General features: G+C 32.7%; 1 protein-coding gene across 1 annotated transcript in view; it reads left to right on the forward strand.

Moving 5' to 3' along the window:
• Positions 1–6136: 6136 nt before the first annotated feature.
• The window catches only part of LOC124373181 (ankyrin repeat and fibronectin type-III domain-containing protein 1-like), a gene marked incomplete at both ends in the record, with an annotated part of 38228 nt that continues 21196 nt past the window's right edge, over positions 6137–23168 (forward strand). Inside the window, 2 exon segments of the mRNA XM_046831583.1 lie at positions 6137–6352; positions 13951–14064. Of these exon segments, the coding sequence (XP_046687539.1) occupies positions 6137–6352; positions 13951–14064 (330 nt within the window).

The raw sequence follows: 23168 nt of genomic DNA on the forward strand, positions 1-23168 counted from the left end.
AGTACTTGTTAGTTTTTGGTATGCCCTGAAAATGAAGCAAAATAAAATATTTAGCACAATCACAAAGAAACCTATTTTTATTCACTTAGCCATCTGATTAACGCATCTAATATTAAAACTGAACTCGTTTTAGGCTAGTTAAGAAAACGAATTATTCTCCAATCTCGCGACTAAAATGTTCATATCTCTGACAACGATACTGAAGTTATACACCGATCCACGTAAAACTTGAACAATAACGTTCATCACGTAGAAGATGCCAGAGTGTAGTTGATATTTATATGTTTAATAAACCTTCGACTGGTTTTGTTAGGAATATTGCAGAATATTTGGAAAATGGAAATACAAAGTATTGGTTATGTGCTGCGAAATCCAATATATCCTGTTGTCAGTGTTACATGTTAGTTTCTTTTCGTCTCTGTATGAAAAAATACATTATTGATTACTTTTTTAATCCTATTTTCAGATTTCTTTTTATACACTCTAATATGTATATGCCCTGTTTTTCTACGCTGAATTATAAATATTTCTTTTGCCCAATGCAAATAACAACTGTGGAAAACTCGTAAATATTTATGGGGCGAGAGTCGACGAATCCAAGGCGCACTATGTTTTGAATCGGAACCTTATTGATTATTCTGGCGAAATATGCTGAAATAATGTCAGTCTCTGTTACTAGGTTAGAACATTGTCTCTGGATTTACATTGGTGGGCATTCCTGCCACCGAATATGAGCATACGTTCATTCTCCAGTACATCATAACCGCAAAAAAATACATTATTTTCAGGTGTATGATCTGAAGATCTAGCCCGAAATCGTTTTGTCACCCTACTTCAACCCTGCTTATATAATTATTTTGTTAGCGTAGGACGATTCGTGTCCAAGCGGATACTGAAAACTCGGACTCCTGGGGTGATAAGCGGAGACGCTTGGCTCTCGCTCGCCGGGGACGTTACTTCAAGGATATAGAGACATGGAAAATCAACCAATTCCATCTACCTAAAAGAACCGTAGCCTGATTCCCTTTCAATGATTCTGTCTTCATCGTAAAATGCTTACCTTATTGTTTTAGCACAACTTCCCCAAATTCACACTTCATACGCAAAAATGTGGGTGAAAGCAATTTGTAAATCTTTTGAGAACAGCACTTTGCTATTAGCCGCGAATCATGCTGTCAGAGGTAACTAGCACACACGTTATCAACATATCGCAAGAAAGCCAACTTTTCAGAAGAACTCCAGAATTAATCACTATGAAAACGTTTCGAAGTTAGTTTCCCCCAAAAGAACATTACCCACACAATTTTCAAATAGCACAGCAGCATGCACACGGTGCCAAAGGAACATGCCAGAGTTAGTTTTCTTTAAAAGAATACCACACACATATACCTGTGGATTGCTATTAGCACTGCATTAACTTGGTAATAAAGGAACAAACTTACAATTTATTTTAATTTAAAGTGTAAGTTATTTAGTCTGAACTATAGAACGCAGAAACTTAATTCCATAAATGATGTGATTCCACATCTGTTTTCTTTTTAAACATGGAAAGTAGCTTAATGTTTCGTACTAACAACTTTTACTTAAATTCAGTGTCTTTTCTGTGAGACAAGTTAATAAAGGAAAGAGAAACACAGAAAGGGCAAACAGGATATTTATGATTTATAAATGATTTTATAAACCTATTTAAAAAATAATAGTTAATTATTGTTTCATACACATTTTTAAACATTTGCTCCCCGCTTGATAGGTCACTGGTAATCCTTTTATCGCATTGTGGCAGTTAATAATGTTTTAACCCTCGCGGTAAGGATTGCAAACAGAAGATGTCATAAATAAGCGAACTTTTCCCAACAAGCCAAAGTTGGGATGGGTACTTGAATGGAAACGTTGATGCAAAAATCTCCCATCTCTCGTTGCTTGGATACGTTGAATCCATTGGATTTCCATTCAGCGGCTCTTCGTACTGAATTGAGAACTCTTCATCCAAGAGTTGTGGTAGCGAGTAACAGTTTTGGTGCTCATTTTATTGTTGGAAACTAATTTTATCGTCTGTAATTTATTTTAGTTGACCGGTTTCTTTCGACGTAATATACATATTGATTTATATTGAAGCAATATTATACTGAACAAATCGGGTATGCCTACTATTCTATTATGGTTAGTACCATGTTTATGTGTTGTATCTGTTCTTATTGTTTTTTAAATATTTAAGAGCCGATGATATTCGTGGCAATCTTGATTTCAGCCCCATAAGAACAATATTAAACTTTTACACTCTTACGTTTCGTCATATAGTTATGGGGAATGTCTACGTTTCGTCATATAGTTATGGGGAATGTCTACGTTTCGTCATAGAGTTATGGGGAATGTCTACGTTTCGTCATAGAGTTATGGAGAATGTCTAAGTTTCGTCATAGAGTTATGGGGAATGTCTCATTTTAAATATATACTTAATACGTATCCAAATGCTTTTAAGTTTTTTTTCAATATGTTTATTAGTTATTTAGTTATATATAAAATCTTAAACTCTTCTAACTTTGACGTTTACATACTCAAGAAGTATACACTTTATGAGAAAAATTAAGCGTTTCATATGTATTAATCATATATGTAATATGAGACATCCCCTATAAGTCTACGGTCTTAAATTATAGCCTAAAAATGCTTGAGGTTAATCATTGTTCATGTAAGGCCAAACTCAAATTCGTTTCGGCAGACGGCTTTTCATTTTATTCTGGTTTACAAAAACTTAACTAATTTTAAAATAGCTGTTTTTAAATATAACTATCTAATTTCACAAACTAAAAATGATTTCACGAATAAAACTCATGAAAAATCGCTCGAAAGCTTTGATTCCTCCCTCATTTGTTATGTTTATGAATTTACATAAGTCATAATAATTGACAAACAGGCAGTAAAGTAAGCAGCATACAATACAAAAATGTTCGCAGCAAACTCTTTTGCTTATTTTAATATTCTCCAAAATATTTTTCACTAATTTTATCTTACTCTGTAGATAAAATAAACTGGTGTCATCGGTAAGTTGGGCCCCGTGTCACCTAAATGGATTATGTAAGGATTATTAGACATTGCTTACTAAAGTTGCATATTTGTTTTATTTCAATCAGTAGTTCAATGCAGTATTTTATTGGAGTTTCGATAATCATAACACACATCTTCAGTGTTCTCTAATTACGTAAAATCGGTGTAGAGAACATTAATATTTTTCGTGAATAATTCTTCAATATTACGGAGGCAATTCTCTGATATTCCCTAAAATTTGCATAGTACTGTGTATGATTTCCACTCGTATTTGACAACACCAGAGAATTAAAAGAATCCGCCAAAATCTACCTTAGAATTAAAAACGAACATACTTTTTAAATTATTATTTAATTATTGAGAATGCACTTTGCATATATATATAGATACATGTGTGTGTGTATATATATATATATATATATATATATATCGTATATATATATACTAATCACTTTGTTGAATAGAAGAAAACAAAGACTATTTTTCACTTCTATATTTCGGGGGATTTAATACCCCCGTCTTCAGGAAGTCCAGCTGACGTGAAATTTTTCTAATTCAATCTTGTTGGAACAGTTGATTTTTATAAAAGGTGGAATACAACTTGTAATTTATGGCAAATTTTGAATGTTATAAAATTATCTTAAATTTAGACCAAATGGATTTTTTTGTCTTCAACATAATTTGATGAGCTTGCTCCATGTGTTTTAATTTTAATCTGTTGTAGTTTTCATCAGGGCATTGTGGTAGTTGATGTATTCCTTTTAATTTAAAACACTCTTCAATTTTGTCTTGTTTGTGTTCTAGACAATGTCTTGCCAATGGTTTATCTTCATCTTTATGAAAAATGTCAAACCTATGCCCTGTCATACGGATTCTTAAATGGTTCGATGTTTGGCCAATATATTGTTTGGAGCAAAACTTACAATTAATTTGGTATATTACATTTTTTGAATTACAGTCAATTTTGCCAATTATAGGATAGGTCATTCCGGTACTACTGCTATTGAATTTTCTTGAAGAACTCATAATTTTACATGTTCCACATCGTGATTTTTTACACGGATCACATCCATTTCTTGTATAGTTAATAGATTTTGGAACTAGTGTGTTAACAAGCTTGTTTTTCAAATTTGGAGGTCTTCTAAAAATTACTCGAGGTGCTTTTGAAATATAATTTGAAGTGTCAGGGGAACTTTAAAGAATATTAAATCCAATTTTTATAATAGAATTAATTTTGTGTAGACCAGGGAAGAATTGAGTAATAAATTTAGGTTCTTTTGAATAATCATATGAATTGTTTTGACATTTCGGTTTATTAATTTGATTTTTGACAATTTTTTCGGGATAATCCAAATCTTTGAAGGTTTTACTCAATTTTTCAATGTAGTTTAAGAAATCAGATTGGCTGCTGCATAGTTTCTTTGCTCTTACTGACAAACTTTTTGGAATGGATTTTTTGACGTACATTGGGTGACAGCTGGAGAAATGTAGGTAATTCATAGTGTTAGTCTCTTTTATGTGTAATTTAGTTTGGAGAAATCCAGATTCAATAAAAACATCTAAATCTAGAAACGTGACTTTAGATTTAGAATATATCCATGAAAATTTTAAAGAAGAGAAATCTTGAAGATCATTAAGAAATTGTGTTAATGAATCGTCTCCATGATCCCAGATGAAAAAATATCATCTATATAACGTAGCCATTTCAAAGGTATTAAGCGTTGTGTATCTAAAAATTCTTTTTCAAATAAGCCCATAAATAGACTTCCGTAAGATGGGGCCATTCTAGTTCCCATTGCAGTACCAGAAGTTTGTATATAATTTTGGTTATTGAATTTAAAATTGTTCATAGTAAGGATCATTCTGATTAACGTGATAATAAATTGTGTGTGTAGGTTTAGTATTATTTGGTCGTGAATTTCTTTATATATATATATATATATATAGTTTTTTTCTATTACAGATTATATAGGATCTAGAAAAAGAAATGTTTTAGTACCGGTATTCTAAATGGTATACTAGGCGTTAGTAAAGCCCCCATCTCCTTACACATTGTCATCTAAAATGTATATACAAATGTTTTCTAAATAAAACATAGTTTATTATTTAAGTTGCCCTCTGTATACTCGATTACTATAGTACGGCTGTCATCATTTATTTAATCCGTTGAGATGGACATATGTCTATTTACTCCATTAGTTGAGTTGTAATGTCATCTACCCAGTCCATTAGTTGAGTTGGACATGCCTCTGTCTATTCCACTAGTTGGTAAAGCCATATATGTATAGCCCATTAGTTTAAATCGTACCGTCTGTATAGTCCATTAGTTGAGTTGGACATGCCTCTGTCTATTCCACTAGTTGGTAAAGCCATATATGTATAGCCCATTAGTTTAAATCGTACCGTCTGTATAGTCCATTAGTTGAGTTGGACATGCCTCTGTCTATTCCACAAGTTGGTAAAGCCATATATGTATAGCCCATTAGTTTAAATCGTACCGTCTGTATAGTCCATTAAATGAGTTGGTCATGTCATCTGACAAATGCACCCTTTTGTGCCCCGACCATACAAACTAAACAAGCGCAACGGTTTCCAAGTTCTAAGCTTAGTACCTACTGTAACATGTTTCTGGGTTTAATTTCTTTAATTAATATTGTCAGTTGCTCTCGTACTTGATGAAAATAAATTGTAATACTTAGCGATTGTGATAGGAAATTAGCTTCTATCCACCCCAAGCATATAAATCATAGCATGTGATTTACTTTAAAGAATAAATTACATAAAGTGGGTCTAACAGAATTAAATCTTAATTTTATGGAGTTTAATAAGCATATAACAGGTATAATCTATTACAGGTATTTTCAATTTCTATCGACTATCAATATCATGTAGTCTAATTATTAATTGGATTTAGTTTCGTTTGGATCTCAGTATATTTTACATTGCCTTGACCAGTACGTCGAATTTGTATTACTACACTACTTGGCCAGAATACAGTTTGGGCAGAATGAAGCCAGTAATACTTCATCCAGTTTGGATCTCGGCCAGTATGAATCTTGACCAATATGAATTCCCCTCTATATGATTTCAGTTGGAAGTCCTGAGAAGCTGCTCGCCCACTTGCGCCAGCTGGCATGTGAGGCGGAAAGGAGAGTGGGGGAGCTTGGAGGAGGTGGAGGGGAGGAGGGGCCGCGCTCTGCCCCTCCATACAGCGGTCCTACCGCCCCCGCTGCCGATAAAACCCTGGCCCTCTGGGAGCGCAGGAGCAAGGGTCTCAACAAGATGATCATCGGGTTTGAGCAAGCTCGTAAGTAAAACTCTTCAAGGAGCTCTATCCCGTAAACCTACTTCTAACTGTTGCAAGGAAACAAGTGTTTGCTCGTGCGCGTGGTGGCGAGCCTCTGACGACAACGTGGCGTCATCCAGTTAGCAGATCTGAATATGTTGTAGCCCACTTATTCCGTTCTACGAGATCACTGTTCAGTATAATTTTTTACGACTTCCTTCTTTCGTTTTCGTGATAACTTTTACATCGTTTAAAACTGAAAAGAGAATGTACTTACATAAATGTATAGCCTTCACAAAGATGATATTTACATAATGATAAAGTTTTCAAGTTAAAAATTTGAACTGAAGACATTGGAGTTTTAAAGGTCTCTGCTGTCTATTACTACCTGAGGAGCTGAAAATGTTGTTCATGTCAATACAATTTTTAATAAAGCATTTCCTCCTAGTAAAATAAAGGTGTTAATGTTAAAAAAATAAATAGATATGGAGCCAAAAATATTTGTTGTTTATTACCATTAAGGATTGTCAGCGCCAAAACGTATCTTTATTTAAGGAACAAATTTAAGAATCCATTGCTGAATTTGAATATTGTGTGGTTATATGTTTTGTACTTTTATTGTAAACCAAGATTTTAATTTGTTGTGGAACAAAATAAAAGTAAACTACTGCAGCTTTATCCTACAATGAAATTAGTATTACCATCAAAATGCCCGTTTTTAAGATGGATTTTTAAATAGCCTTCTAATTTATTGCAGATATATATAGTCTATAGCTCTATATATTTTTTGTAGAAATGGGTATTCATTCAAAAACTTATTAGTTCTCTGAACGACAAGTGTACAGAGTCTCCAAAAAAGAATGCCGTATTTTGAACGGCCGTTACTAAAAAACTATTGAACATAAATAAACAATTTAAACGTCTAATTGAAATTGATATAATTGTTTTGTTTTCCGTGTAGTATCGGGGGAAACATTGACCTTGGCATGCGCAGAACAGCTGCGTGGTAGCAGTCCGCTATTGCAACTGACACGCCTGGCGCCAGTCGCGAGTACGATGTTTTACCAGCGACAAATTGTTTTATCATGTAATAAATTTTGACCTCAATACGTAACTCGAAATCGACGCTGCACCCTAACAATCGATTTCAATGCTGCGTACTACAGACACACTGTACCTTCAGTTGCGCGTAAACATCGTACTCGCGACTGGCGCCTGGCATGACAGTCACAATAGCGAACTGCCACCACGCAACTGTTCTGCGCATGCCAATGTAAATATTCCTCTCATGCTACACGGAAAACAAAACTTGGTTATTTCAACTTCTATTTGACGTTTAAATAGTTTAGTTATCTTGAATAGTTTTTAAGCAACGACCCTTCAAAATCCCAGCATTCTTTTTCGGAGAACCCAAATTTTAATCATTAATAACTGAGTTTGCACAAAGTAGGCCTAAGTGGAAAAGTTTGTAATACACAAACCAGGCTGTTATAACTAGGAACAATGGAAAAATTCCATTAACTTTCTTATGGGAGTAAATTGAATGTTGTTTTTAAAATGCTACTAAATAAATGAGTTACTAATAGTTTTGTAAACATTTTACTGGAATCTATTTAATTTAATAGTACATTACTTTATTTTAGTGATAGTAGATCACGATACGATAAGGATGAAATCTTACTAAATTACGTTAACAATACAAAGAAAGTTAAAAAAAAAATACTGTTTATTCATATTAACGAAACTGATTTTCTTACGTTTGCGATTTAGAAAACAAAATTAGAATTACATTAATACCACTTTGGTGTTTAATTCATTTACATATTATATAACTTAAAATATAATATAATTCAGTGTAAAAACCCAATAAAATATTAAAATACGGGGCACTGTATTTCGCATCATCAGTACTGAGTCACGTCACGTGAACGGCCGACAAGTTTTCATTCAGCGTATGAGCATACCCACTTCAAAACAGTGTTCTTAGCATTTGAATATGTCAAATATTAAAAAAATAAAAATAAATATCCAATATTTTTAAATAATGAGTCTGCATAGCGAAAATAACAGAAAGAAAAAGAGTAAACCATAAACATAAAATATTTATGTTTATTCTAATATTTTATGGATAATATTTTTATAATAACATTTTTTATTTTCTCAATTTCTTAATCAATGAAGAATTGGTTGAAATATATTTTCTCTTGGTCTATTGAACACATCACATAATATCTATACATAAATTTGGGTGCCCTTTTTGATACTCTAGCATCTATATTGTAAATTTTAGTAGTACAGTACTTGGTTTATTAGTTTCTGTTGTAAACAAAAATATATTTTATAGTACTTATTTCCTGATTGACTTGTGTAAATGTTTGGTATTTTATCATATTATTAATTTCGATAAGTCTGGATGGTATTAAAACTATGTTTTATTTTATTCCTCTTATCTATATTTTGACATTTTTCTTCAACAAGACAAACACCACGGTTCCACAATGTATTCGTAGGCTTAGCGGCGCGGCGCGGCACGGCGTGTATCTATCAGTAAGTCGCGTAATAAAGGTTGGGACAACACATAACCGCACCGCGCCCGACACGAGAGTCGGCCGATTGTTGGCCGTCACACGGTGAAACAATTGCTGCGCAGTATTTAACCTGCAAGTTCAGACACGTCCCGCACCGACACCAGACCGTCGTGGCCGCACCGTGGGCCGCACCGTCACCGATAGTTCAGGTTTGAATTTTGACGGGCACGGTGCGGTCTGAGAGATCTCTTTTGAGCGGCATCAGCCATGGATGTGGAGAAACTTATTGAAGAAATAAGGAAGTTTCCTGTAGTTTTATGACCAGTTCGAATGACAAATATCGGAATACAGAATACAAGGAGAAAGTGTGGAAGAAAATTGCTGACAATTTGGAGCTTGGAGAGGGTAATTATAAATTTAAAAAGAGTTGGTCACATTTGCGTTCTTCTTTGTAAAAATATTTTCAGCAAACGTTTTATTTAATTGAATTATTTAGTATACTAACCCTACATCGTGCGCTGACATTTTGTACGTTTTTATTATTTTAACTGCAATATACTTAAAATTAAAATAATTAATTTACAATATAGTTTTTCAAGTACGGAAAATAAACATGTACTCTAGTACTGCTATACAATTGTACTCTTTGTCTCCGCAATAAATACTTGACTATTGACTATATTATATATTTTTACTAATATTTACTATGTTTTTACCCATTATTATAAAACTATCTGCAACATGGCAAACTATGGCCTCACACTAAACGTTCTTGTGTTAAAGTAATACAAAATATACTGTTTTGTAGTGTATTTTATTGAAATTCAAAATCAAATTTATTGATAAAAGTATTGGAAATATTTTTTAGAGTAAACTGGTCATATTTTCTTATTGTGCTAATAAAATACATCAGTTGGTATTTTATATTGTTCTAATAATAAGTAATTATAAAACTATGTTTGTATATTAAGTAATTTTAAATAACTAAATTAGAATTATGTAATGTATTGGATTTATTTGGTAAAATTTATCCCGGTATTTCGCATGGGCAAATTTACAATGTTTCTATGAAATTTTGTACGTTTTATTATTTTAACTGCATTAAAGGTCAAATAAAAATAATTTATTTACAATAAAGTTTCTTAGTACGAAAATAGTAGCGAGTATACATTTTAATTCGCCGCTTTTCATTAACACCGTTGGATTATACAGTTAGAGTTGGGATAAAAACTTGAAATTTCACAATTTTGTAGTCAATACTATGGCAATGACGATGTATAGTAGATAAATATTTTAAAAGTTTATTACAAGTGCTATAAAATAAATATTAATTAATTAAAAACCAAATTGAGCTTTGGCGATGAACATGAAATAATGAGTCGGCTGCTACTTTTTTTATTTATTGGTCAGGCGAGTTTCGTCTGCGAGAAAGTTTGAGATAATAAACCAAATTTTACCGTAGTATTTTTTATAAATTTTTGGAGTAAACAGTTTGTCGAGAAACGAGGTATAAAGCAGATACAAATTTCATGCGGCGCAAACACGTGCCCGCTGCTTCGCCTCCATACGCTGCAATAGGTTAAATGTTTAAATGCTCAACCCTCTTTTATACTCAAATCTATAAACATTAGTAACTTATTATGGGAATATATCTAAATTTGATTAAATCAACTAATCGTTGTAGTGGGTTTCAAAAACAAGAAAGTACATAATAAAATGAATATATGATATGTATTTAAAGCAATAGCCTCTAAATTAAAACCTTTTACAATACGGAATAACTTGAATGTCTAACTTAAATAGTAAAGTTAACTTTTTATGTAATGTTACAGTTTACAATGTTACTGTTTATTTGGTGTTACAGTATATATCAATGAATGATTTCTAACATTCTATACAGGTTACAGTATAGTTTTTTTTACAGTATCTTTATGGTATTTAGTTTTATATTCCTTACTTACAAGGAAATAAAATGTACACCCATTTCCATCGAAGTATATTTTAGTTGATCATTCTTAAAAAAACTTCCAATAATACACATTATATAATCCACCACGTATATATAATATATATATATATATATATATATATATATATAATATATATATATATATATGAGTTATTACTTGTATGATATCTTTTTTATTTGTGAAAAATAACTGAAGAACAAGACTGACAGAATATGAAGTCTACTACCCAAGGAATATCACAGCTTTCGTTAAATGATTACGAACTCTCTGTTTATGTAATTTTTCGTTATACAATTTCGAAAAATGGTGAGCCTGACTTTAAAATATTTTTTTAAAATTCATAAATTGCACAAATATTATCCGTCACTCCGAAATACAAAAGACATACGCTCTATTTACAAGCAGTGAGATCGTTACGCTCGGACAGCGTACGGACAAGTGTGGCCTCGCGGTAACCGAGCCGAGCCCGCACCGAAACTCGGCCGACTCACGTGTCGGGCGCGGTGCGGTTATGTGTGTCCCAACCTTTTATCCGCAGCGTTTGTGTGACAAATCGCACGGATGATTAATGAGCCAATGTGTTACATTTGCACCTGTTTTGTTCCGCGACAGATCCACCCGACTGAATGATGCTTTTGTTACCACAATTTGATGTATCCCCTGCAGAGGGGACTGTTACACGTGTCATCTCCTTAGGAGTGTCTAGTTACTAAATACAGGGTTTTTGCCAAAATTCTTTGTCTTATTTGGCACTCAAAATTGACTATATAAACAAATTGTATATATTCTAGACATATTTAAACTATTAATTGTGTGCACAAAGTTACGTTGCTCAAAGATGTATAATAATAGCTTAAAAAAATGACCTTATCGTGTTTTATATTTTATCATATTGTAACTAATTAATATTTTAATTCAGTTTAGGGTACCCTTAAGGGGACATTTTGTGCTTAAGCAAATGAAATAAAAACAAAAACCTGACATTGCTAACAATGTTGAGTGTGTGTAGTACTCACACGCACGCTTGCCAATGAGAGGTGAAGGCCTCTCAACACACTCAGCGCAAACTATTGCTAACACATTCAAGTTTCATTTGCTTATTGGCACTCAAAATCAAATCACATACTTCATTTTTGGGAGGGACAATAATTTAAGTTGTGATAAAAATTTAAGAATGGAGTTGCACTGCATTTTAAATGTATCTCAACAATGCGTACTTTTGTGAATATGTAAATTCTATTAAACAATTAACATCTGTTCAAGCTTGCTAAGTATAAAATCAACACTCGGGATATCCAGAACGTATATTTATTTTAATTCTGAGTTGTCAATTTTGAGAAGTTGGAGGACAGAATAAAAACTACAAAAATAAGTTAAAAATCTACATACTTAAATAACTAAACACCAAATATTAAATTCCAAAAATACCTAACATTGTAAAATCTATGAATAGTTGTATTATGTCTTTAATTCAAGAAATTCTTCAAATAAGTAGCTTGTACACACTTTAAAAATATTATATTTATTTGAAATTTATAATAAGTATTACTTTGATATTAGGGTATTTTAGAATGTTTTGATTCTTATATCCCAGATTCACTTAAGGTTGTCAAGCACAATTTCGTTAATTATTCATAATGTTTTAAATTTGTACTTCCAATACGAAAATGAGTTAATATTACTTAAAATCAATAACCTTGTAAAGCTGCACCACACAGTGGTATAAGTAAAATATTAATAATTAAGATGAGACTTTGACTGAGCAAGTACAAGTGTGAAGTGTGGTAAATCAACACTCTGGGAAGGTATGTAAACTCTGTTCAGTGAGAATACTCCCTCGGGCACTTGCCTTTACCTGCCTCTCATAAAATGTTAATTAGTTATCCGTTTTACACATAATTCCCTTAGGCTTGTTTTAAAATTAGTAAGAACACATGTCCATGTTCATTAAAATATAGTGAAAGCATAAAAATGTCATTGTTTATACAATTAAATAGAACATGATTGTCTACAAACCTTATTATTAAGATCTCATTGCAAATCATAAAATAAGCAGTTTTATATTAAGATTTGTTATTATTAAATTATACTTTAATGATGAAAAAGTAGACTTCCCTATGTGTGGGTCGGTCCTACAGATTTTAGATTGTATTTTTGTAACTATCCATTGTAACTGTATAATAAACTAAATAACCAAATTTATTCACAAGTTTTATTATGTATTGTGTAATGGTGTGACAATTAATTAATAAAAACCCTTACTTACTATGTAAGTACATCTGTCCATAGATTTTTAAATTTTGTCACATATTGCAAAACAAAAGTATTTGTACAATATGTTGTTGTAGTTAAAATTTTGCGTTACACTTGTTTTTTGGACTGTAGCCAGGGAAAGAATGAATCATTGAGGCATATTAGTATTCATTTCTCTGTTTTTCCATAAGTAAGCTTAATTATTAAAATGTAATACCATAATGTCAAGGATGCCCACAGTTTAAAGTAACTTATGTGAAAACATTCATAACTTTGTTCATTAAGGTTAGTTTTATAACAGTATTTAATGCATTAGATGATTTTAATTCGTCACTGGCGCAATCATTTTTTTTTCTTCATCAGAACAACAAGGCAAACTCTATTATGGTACTGGAAATATCTTAGACCTGAAATATAATGACAAGGACTGGAAATATACGCTTTTTGACCGAAGTAAGTTTCCGAGACCTGTGTGATCCGAGTTTTGTGTGTTCCTGGTCGGGATGACAAGACAGATTCAGCTGTGACGTTATGTATATAATTAATTAGAACCAGAAATGCTCCTACACGTGCCAAATATGATATAATAATTAAGTTAAAACTTTGATACTATTTATAATGAAATTAAATAATATCTACCTGATGTATGCCTACTTACGTTTTAAAATTTTTATAGGACTCCCATCGTATTACATCATAATTGCTTTTACTAAGTAATATAAGGACTTCGGTTCTAAAGATTGTGTGTGAAGCCACGGGTAACAGCTAGTATATCATAAATTTATGGATATCTTGGGTGAATATATAAACTGAGCTATAGGCTATTGTTTGAATGGTTGGTAGTATTTGGTTTAATATGTGTTTCCAGGACCACCCGATGAACCGTTTCTGGTAGCTGTAGACGTAACCGGCACCAACTCAGTAACTGTGCGGTTCCAGGAACCGGACAACTCAGACAGTCCTCCCTGCACCAAGTTTAGAGGTGAGCACAGAAACTTATCTTCTCGAAGAATTTATTTTGGGTATATAACAGGGAGTCTCTCTATTCAGTAACAAGGTAAGAGTATTTACCCTCTCAGTGTCGTGGTCATCTACAAGTCACAAGTATATAACGCTGGAATATGATATATGGAACGGTTGCTGTTAAAAAATCAGTGGAGCAATCTCAGATTTCTTGGGGCAATAATTACGATTAATTTCCTCAAATTACGAAACTTACATAAACCATCTCTTTACAAATATACAAAAAGATGTTAGTAAACATTAAACAGTATCAACAATAAATAAATTATTGTTAAGTTACGACATAGTTTATTTTATCCTTTAGACATAACACTTATTAGCAAATACTTGACTAAATCTAATAATTTCATGTACAAAATATACCATGATCCATTAGGCACTGAGTGAATGCTGATGTTAAGCAATTAGACAATGAAACGGGTGAATTAAAAAACTAATAAAACTTAAATATAAATAAAAATGCATACTGTACTTATAATAGAATCAAACCAAATATGAACAAGAAACTCTCATAACTTTGAAAACCTTTGGAATACACTATGATTATAAACGTTCAGTCACGTTACGTATCTATTGTGTAAAATCTAACATGTATAAATATAACAATGTTGGGGCAGAGATATGATTGTGGCAATTTTCAAATTAATGAACTGTGAAATGTTTCTCTTAGTTTTTTGTATTTGTTTATTTCTAATGAAGAACAACTGACTGTTTAAAAAATATTCAAAAACCCTTTTGAAACTGAGTTGAACAATAACAAGCCATTAATCCATCTCCTTTCTTATTTCGTAATAAAAAAAAAAATGAAAATTTAAGACGATGCTTAGTAATAGGGTTAAAAATGTCTAAATGTGTTTCATGCTACCCTCTTTTAAATGAAATTCTACTTACATTATGCAAATTTACTATAGTATAGTTTTATTACTTTGAGTTAAACCTAATTTATTACAATATTTTAATTTTTAACCTTCTAAGTACAAAAACTGCAACTAGGGAAAAGTTTTACTTTGGACCCAAAGGGAAAGTAACTTATATTTTTTCTATAGCATTATAAATTTGTATTTAAAATAAGTGAAGTATATTAATTTATTAAACAAAATTTCTCCATTGATTCTTTTAATACTTTCAATAATAAAACAATCAATAAAATAAAATAATCCAAATACTCTTGAATTACATTATTCATTATTTTAAAGACTTCTCATACAAACAGACAATAAATATAGTATGGTTCATTACAATTCTGCATATTTTCTGCATTCACAACTTGCTTAGTAATAAACATGAATTAATTGCAAAACTAAATGTATATTTTTCATCCCAGCAATTAATAAATCATTTAAGGCGTAATTAAAACTTAAGTATGCCAAATAAGTCTTTTGTTTCTTTTTACTAGCTTTATACAGCAGGTACTGTTAACGCTAAACTAACTCTTTCATCTGAAAGTTAGTAAGCCCAATGAACGGGAACTTCCATATTGGATTCCAACCCACATTATAAAAAATATATACAAATGATGTACTTTATTTTACAGGCTCATATCAAATTAACCATTTTATTCAAACAAATTTTATATTGATACAATATGAATGAAAGTCTAATTTTGAGTTCTGAAAGTTTACTGCAAGAGAGCATGGAAGAGTGTGGCAAGTTGTGAGCAACTAGTTTAAATCATTGTTTAATGTAAAAGTCTTTCAAAAGTGTTCTTTGGATGTTAAATAAGTGAGTGTTTTCTATATTTAAAGCACTGGAATAATAGGTATCAGTTGATTTTTAAGTATTTCATATATCTCTGATCAAGAAAAATTGCATGGACATTATAACCTATATTATGTTTTTCGAACAAACATTTAAATGTATTTCACAATATTAATTGTTTTTCTAAAGTAACAAGCTAAAAGTTACAATAAAAAACTTTTATTATCTTTCAGACTAATAGTTGCAAATGGATTATTATTTTATAGTTTGAACGTGAAATTGAGTTATATTGCCTGTTTGCTGTGACATGGTTTAAATCAAGTTTGTCTGTTTGATTGAATACCTTATCTACTAGCAGATGAAAAATATGAAGATTTCTTTTTAAAAAACATAGAGTTCTATAAAAACCTTTTGAGAATAGATAATACCTATGTCAGGACCAACCCGCCACTAGGCGACAATACTTCTGCACCTGGCACCCTTGACTCAAGAGCTCTCTACACAACAGATTCACTCTTTTCCCAAGACCCAAAAGTCAGAAACTACTGCAAGCTGATGTGCAACAACCTAATCATTTTTTATTACACAGCAACAAGACAAACAGCAAAATAAAAAATACAATAATAAGCAAAGGAAAAAGACACTCTTCAAAAATTAGTATCCTCCACCAAAACATAAGGAACCTAGAGAACAAAAGAGAGCAACTCAACCACTTATTACATGACACCTCTCCAAACATATTAGTACTAACAGACATGGTCTAAAGCAGAATGAATTGTTGAATACAATAATTCCTGGATACAAGCTAGTCACAAATTTCTGCAGAACACAACATAAATATGGAGGAGTAGTTATTTTCACAAAAGATGACACAGTGATTGAGGCAGAATCTATGAGTGTGGGAGATATCTTAGTGAGGAACTTACATGTGAAATAGCAGTAGCAGCCCTAAACATCAGTAAAACCAACATTACTATAATTGGAGTGTACAGACCCCCACAAGCAAATTTAGAAGATGCACTCAGAATTTTGTCACAAGTTTTTAGAGCAAACTGAACCACATAAAAGTTAGCGTTGTTCTGGTAGGTGACATAAACATTGATTGTTTAAAGGTACACAAATCCAAAAACAGATTTGAAGAGACTCTAGCAGCTTATAACTTTAACAGACTAAACCTTCCGCCAACTAGGAATTACTTATCACTCAGCTTCCTCGATTGATTGTGTTTTGTACAAACTTCCCCATAGAGAGCCTCAAAGTGCACATACTTGATACAGGTCTATCAGATCACAAAGGACAACTTTGTGTGCTAGATATTACCACCGAGCAACCAAGACAGACATCCCAAATCAGAAGACAAATAAATGTTAATACACTTAACCACCTTAAACTTGGCCTTGCACAACAAATGTGGACCGAAGTCTACTCAATGATATCAGCCGATGAAGCCTATAACAATCTTCTAAATACTATGACTATGGAAATAAATGCTGCATGTCCACTAAAGAAACTTAGGCAGAGAAAAAGCAAAACCTATGTTAACTACAATGACATAGAAATTACCCACTAAAGCAGGACTATCTTCAGTTGCTTCGTATGTATGAATTGACAGGGCTAGAGAGAAACAGATCTGCCATGGCTAGTAAAAAGAAGCAATATGACCTAAGACTGAGGAAAATTAAGGCAGAGAGTGCAGCAAACCATATACAGCAGTCCAGCAATAAATCCAAAGCAGCTTGGGAGATAGTGAACTCTGAGAGGGCTACAAAAAGAGGGGAGAAGAACAAATCCACTCATCAAATTAATTACTGAAGGGAAAACCATAGAAAAACTGAAGACATTGTAGAAGAACTCAACACCTATTTCTCAAACATCGCAGAGGACACATTAAGAGCAGCTAGCAACCTAAATCAACCATCTACTAGAGTCACAACACCTAGGCCTTAGGCTAACACAGACAAAGCTTATTCTAACAGACACAACTGTGAGGGAAGTTGAAGAAATCATCTCCTCCCTGAAGAATAAAACCTCCAGTGGTCTAGATGAAAATCTCTGCTAAGCTAGTAAAACACTGTGCTGAAACACTCATTGCTCCTCTTGTTGATGTTATCAACAAATCCTTCAAAAGCGGCATTTTCCTCGGCTCTCAAAGTATCAAAAGTGTACCCAAAACTGAAGAAAGGAATCTCAACCAACCTCAGTAACTATCGCCCCCATTTCAATAATTCCCACCTTTTCCAAAATCTTTGAGAAAATCGTCCTGAAGAGACTCATAGACCATTTGACACAACTTGACCTCCTCACTAACTGCCAACATGGTTTTTTTAAAAGGGTAGATCTACAGCCACAAGCCTTAAACAGACCTAGTAGAATTTATTATTGATCACATGACAAAGGCAAATACACCACTGCTGTTCTCCTTGACTACTCAAAAGCGTTCGACTGCCTTAGCCATGATATCATTCTTGATAAGTTAGAGGCACTAGGGGTCCAGGAAACTGCTAAACACTGGTTTGAAAAGCTATCTCAGAGGACGGAGTCAACTGGTAGAGCTCAGTTACATGGAAAATGGTGTTACTCGAACAGTAAAATCAAAGTTACGTTCGATTGAAAGAGGAGTACCACAAGGATCGGTGCTTGGGCTGTACTTTTTATACTTTTGACAAATGACTTCCCTGATTACATCAAGGACTACAGTTCGGTGGTGATGTACGCAGATGAACACAAACCCTTTTACTGAAAGGAGACACACCAGAGGACATCAGCATCAGTGCATTACATTGCCCTAAACATGACATACGACTACTGCCTTACAAATAACTTGGTAGCAAACCCTTCTAAAACAAAACAGATCAATTTCAGCAGAAGAGGTGAACAAATCCCGGCCCTTCCTGATATTGACCTTGCAGACCAAACTGACTTTTGGGTCTCACTCTAGACTCAAATTTGACATGGGGCCCACATGTTGACATCCTGTGCAAGAAACTCAACTCTGCTCTCTATGTAATAAGAAGAATTAAATGCATCAGCAACATAGAAGCAGCAAAGATGGCATACTTTGCTTTATTTGAGACAATACTTGAGGTATGGTATAGTAGTATGGGGGTGGCACATCAACTACCAACTTAAATCGTATACTCACCATCCAGAAGTCAGCTATAAGATCCATAGCAAACCTAAAAGCACGAGACAGTTGCCGAGAAGAATTTAAAAACCTCAAAATTTAAAACAGTAATCTCAATTTACATACAGGCAGTCATACTCCATGTTGATAAATTAGGACTCCCAAAAGAAACAAGATTACATTTTCATGACACTAGGACATTCATCAAGAATCCCCGTTGCGAGACATAGGACAGCTCTTTATGAAAGAAAACCATCATTCATCGGGGCTAAACTCTACAACCATCTCCCTGCTGACTTCAAGCTACTGACAGGCGAAGCGCTGAAACACAGATTGAGCTCCTGGTTGACAGATAATCCAGTCTACTCAAATCGAAGAGTTTCTTGACAAGACCAAGACAGTGGACTTAACTTAAGAAAACATGATAACATTGTATATTCATCCAATATTGAATTGTCTAACCTCAACATACTTGACACCATTCTCTGTACTTGATGTTCAGAAATAAAGCATTATTCTATTCTATTCTATTCTATTCTACAAACTGATAAACATTCCCTCCTATCCATCACAGTAGTTCAGTGGATAACGTCTCTGACTGTTAACCTGGAGGTTTCAAGTTCAATCCAACTGCAGGCAAATATTTTTGCTTTATAAATTTTACTGTGATAATTTTTTTAGAGTTTTTATTTGTATTTTATTGGATTGACAAAACAAATAGAGTTTATTTGACAATAACATATTTATTTGTTAAATTGTTTTACAGGACTAACTTGACTTGTGTGTTCATTTTTTTATTATTTTATTATTTGTGTACAGTGTTTAGTGTCTGTAATGGATCAAAGTTGTGTAAATGACTGTTAGAGTGTGTGGCAGGTATGCAAAAAAGTGCAGCCATATTTTGCACTGGTACTTGTAAAAAATGGATTCATTTTAAATGTATTGGTTTTTGACATATTCAACAATTAAAAAATATGACAGATGAAGAGATAGGGGTATGGTTGTGTCCATTGTGCAGTGAAGCTGAACTGAATGGTTCTAATATGAATAATAAAAATGAAGATGATGATTTTAATCTTTCCCTTTCATTGGCTACGGAATTAGGTAGTGCCATCCTCCAAGAAAATGAAAACTTGAAGCAGGAGTTGCACGAAGTAAAAAATCAAAAGTCTACATATGAACTACAGTTGGAGGATAAAATTCAACAAATAGAAGAAGAAATGAAAATAATATTAAAAAACTCATAGTGATAAGGCAAATGAAATGGATGTAACAATAAAATCTCTTGAAAGAAAATTAAAAAATGGAAAAAAAACAGCTAAGGGAAGAACTTATAACACAATTAGAACAGGAAAAAAAACACTGCTACCCTGATCAATAAAGACTCTGCCCTAGACTCTCCTCAAAATACTGTAATAAAATCTCCAAATTTTCAAACGCAAATTATTATTCAGGAGCTGAATTCTTGTAAACAGGAAATTGTGAACTTGAATACTGTCATCACAGTGTTAGAACAAGACAAAAGGACGTTAGAGAATAATTTGACTGAATTAAAAGCCCAAAATTCAAGGTGTATGCACTGTTTTCCAGTTTTTCAGGATGCCCAATGTAATAACAGAAGAATTCTAAAAAGCCTATCCAACAAGATAACACAGCTTTTCAGGTACAGTGCAGTAATCAATTTGGGGTTTTATCGCCTGTTGATGTAAATACTCCTAAATCTATCCTCAATAAAAATTGTTAGTAAAAACAATAAAACTAGAAAAACAATACTGACTAGGCCAACATCTCCTGAGATCCAATCCCTCTACAGCCTCAAATAATAATTGATAACAGCCATTCACATCCCTCCACTGCAATAATAAATGAATCCTGCAAGGCTCATCATAAGATTTTGTTGTCTGCCGACAGCCATGGACGTGATTTGACTTGGAACTTAAATAAATTGATTAAGACACATCAAACAGTAGGTTTTGTAGCCCCCAGTGGTAGAGCCAAGCAAATTCTTAATCCAATAAACATTCAAGGGGAAAAACTGGACGAAAAAGACATTTTGGTGTGTTTTGTGGTACTAATGACGTCTCAAGGAATGAGGCAAATGAAGCAATAAATATAATCAAAGACACACTTGAAGAACATTCAAATCAAAATATAATACTATTAAATATTCCACATCGATATGATTTAAGTGCTAAGTGAGGTTGACTGGAATTTCTTAAAAACATACTATACAGTTGATTTAGCTTTTAATGATTTTATTAACTTTTTGACAACTTCTTTTGAAGAATGCTGCATGATAAAGAAAATAAAGTAGATTTAAATAAAAATATATGTAAGAATAAGTGGTTTTACACCTGAGCTGAGGTCATATAGAGATTATGTTATGTATTTGTATGATTGCTATAAGAATAATAAAGGTCTTGATGAAGAAAATTTATATAAAGATGCATATTTAAATGCTAAAAGATGTTATAAAGTAAAATAAAACAAGCCAAGTTAGAATCTCATGAAAATTATATCTTAGTTCTAAAAATAAGTGAGTGTAAAGCTGCTTGGAATGTTATTAGATTAGAAGCTAATTTAAGACCTGCAAATCAGGAAACAAAATTGATTCAGAAATTTTTTAATGACTATTTTATTAACTCTGTAACAATAATCAAATGTAGATAATGATAATGTAGCGAGTAACTGTAATATAGCTGCCCATCCAGTTTTTAAATAGGTATATATCTGACATGAATATTGAGAATAACGTTTTCCACTGGAAGCAGATTCCTTCAAAAAGATGTGCTCAAGTATGTTTCTAAATTGAGTTCATCACAAAGTGAAGATGTTTATGGTTTCTCCAACAAAGTAGTCAAGGAAATAATAGATATTATTCTAGAGCCCTTAACACTTCTTTTTAACATGATGCTTGAGCAGAGTGTTTTTCCAGATACTCTTAAAGTTTGTCAAAGTTGTACCTATTTTTAAGAAAGGAGATAAATTGTGCCCCTCTAACTATCGCCCGATATCATTAGTTCCTATATTTAGTAAGGTCTTTGAGTGCTGTATAAAAGACCAACTGTACAATTACTTTTGCTGAGGGAGAACTACTAAGTAAGGAGCAGTTTGGTTTTTTACCTGGTAAAAAACACTATCAAAGCAGTTGAATCAGTTGTTGAAAAATCTTAAGAAGTTTTGAATGTAAAGATATGTTATCAGCTACTTTAATTGACTTGTCGAAAGCTTTTGATAGTATATCTCATGATCTGCTTTTAAAAAAACTTCATTGTTACGGTATACAGGGTAAAGAATTGAATTTAATGACCTCTTATCTAAGTAATAGGAAGCAAATGGTAGCTCAAGATTCTGACGTATCAAAGCTCAAATTAGTTCAAATAGGGTGTCCCTCAGGGCTCGGTCCTGGGGCCTTTTTTGTTTATTGTAGCTATAAATGATTTTGCTTTTAGTGTACCCTGTATGTCCGTTTTATATGCGGATGATACAACTTTACTCAATTCTGGTAAAGACCTGATTAGCTTAGACTTGGTGCAAGGTAATGCAATGAGGGTAGCTTGTGATTGGTTTAGAGCAAATTTCTTAAATGTAAACAATAGTAAACAGAGAATATTTATTTCAGTTTAAGAACTGCTGTAACAAGTGGGAAGTAAATCAGTTAAACTGTTAGGGGTACATTTGGATGACAGGCTTAGTTGGGATACTCATACAAGTAGTCTATGTACAAAGCTATCTAGGGTAACATACTTATTACGTAAAATTAAGTTTATGTGTAAGTAGGAGAAATGTTAATAACATCATATTTTGCCTTTTTCACTCACTCTTGTTATATGGAATACTTCTTTGGGGTAATAGTAGTGGAGCCCAAAGAGTTTTTTTGTGGCAAAAGCAAGCTCTAAGATTTGATTAAGAATGTGAAGGGTAGGGAATCTTGTCGCCCGATTTTCAAAGAGTTCTCCATAATGACAGTACCATCTATGTATATATATTGTTGCTTAATGAGAGTTAAAGAAAATCTAGACAAATATGAGGTGCGTCAAGACATCCATAATTATAATACAAGAGCTAAATATATGTTAAATTTAATACCAGTAAGACTTGAAAAATTTAAAAAAAGTCACTGCTTTATGGAGGTGCAGTTGTTTAATAAATTACCTGATAGTGCATGGACAACGAGTCTAAATAAATTTAAAACAGTTCTTAAGAATTGGTTTAAGGTTGCATCTTTTTACTCTGTGGAT

The sequence above is a fragment of the Homalodisca vitripennis genome, unplaced genomic scaffold, assembly GCF_021130785.1.
Source record: "Homalodisca vitripennis isolate AUS2020 unplaced genomic scaffold, UT_GWSS_2.1 ScUCBcl_4946;HRSCAF=11410, whole genome shotgun sequence".
NCBI classification, from domain to species: Eukaryota; Metazoa; Arthropoda; class Insecta; order Hemiptera; family Cicadellidae; genus Homalodisca; species Homalodisca vitripennis.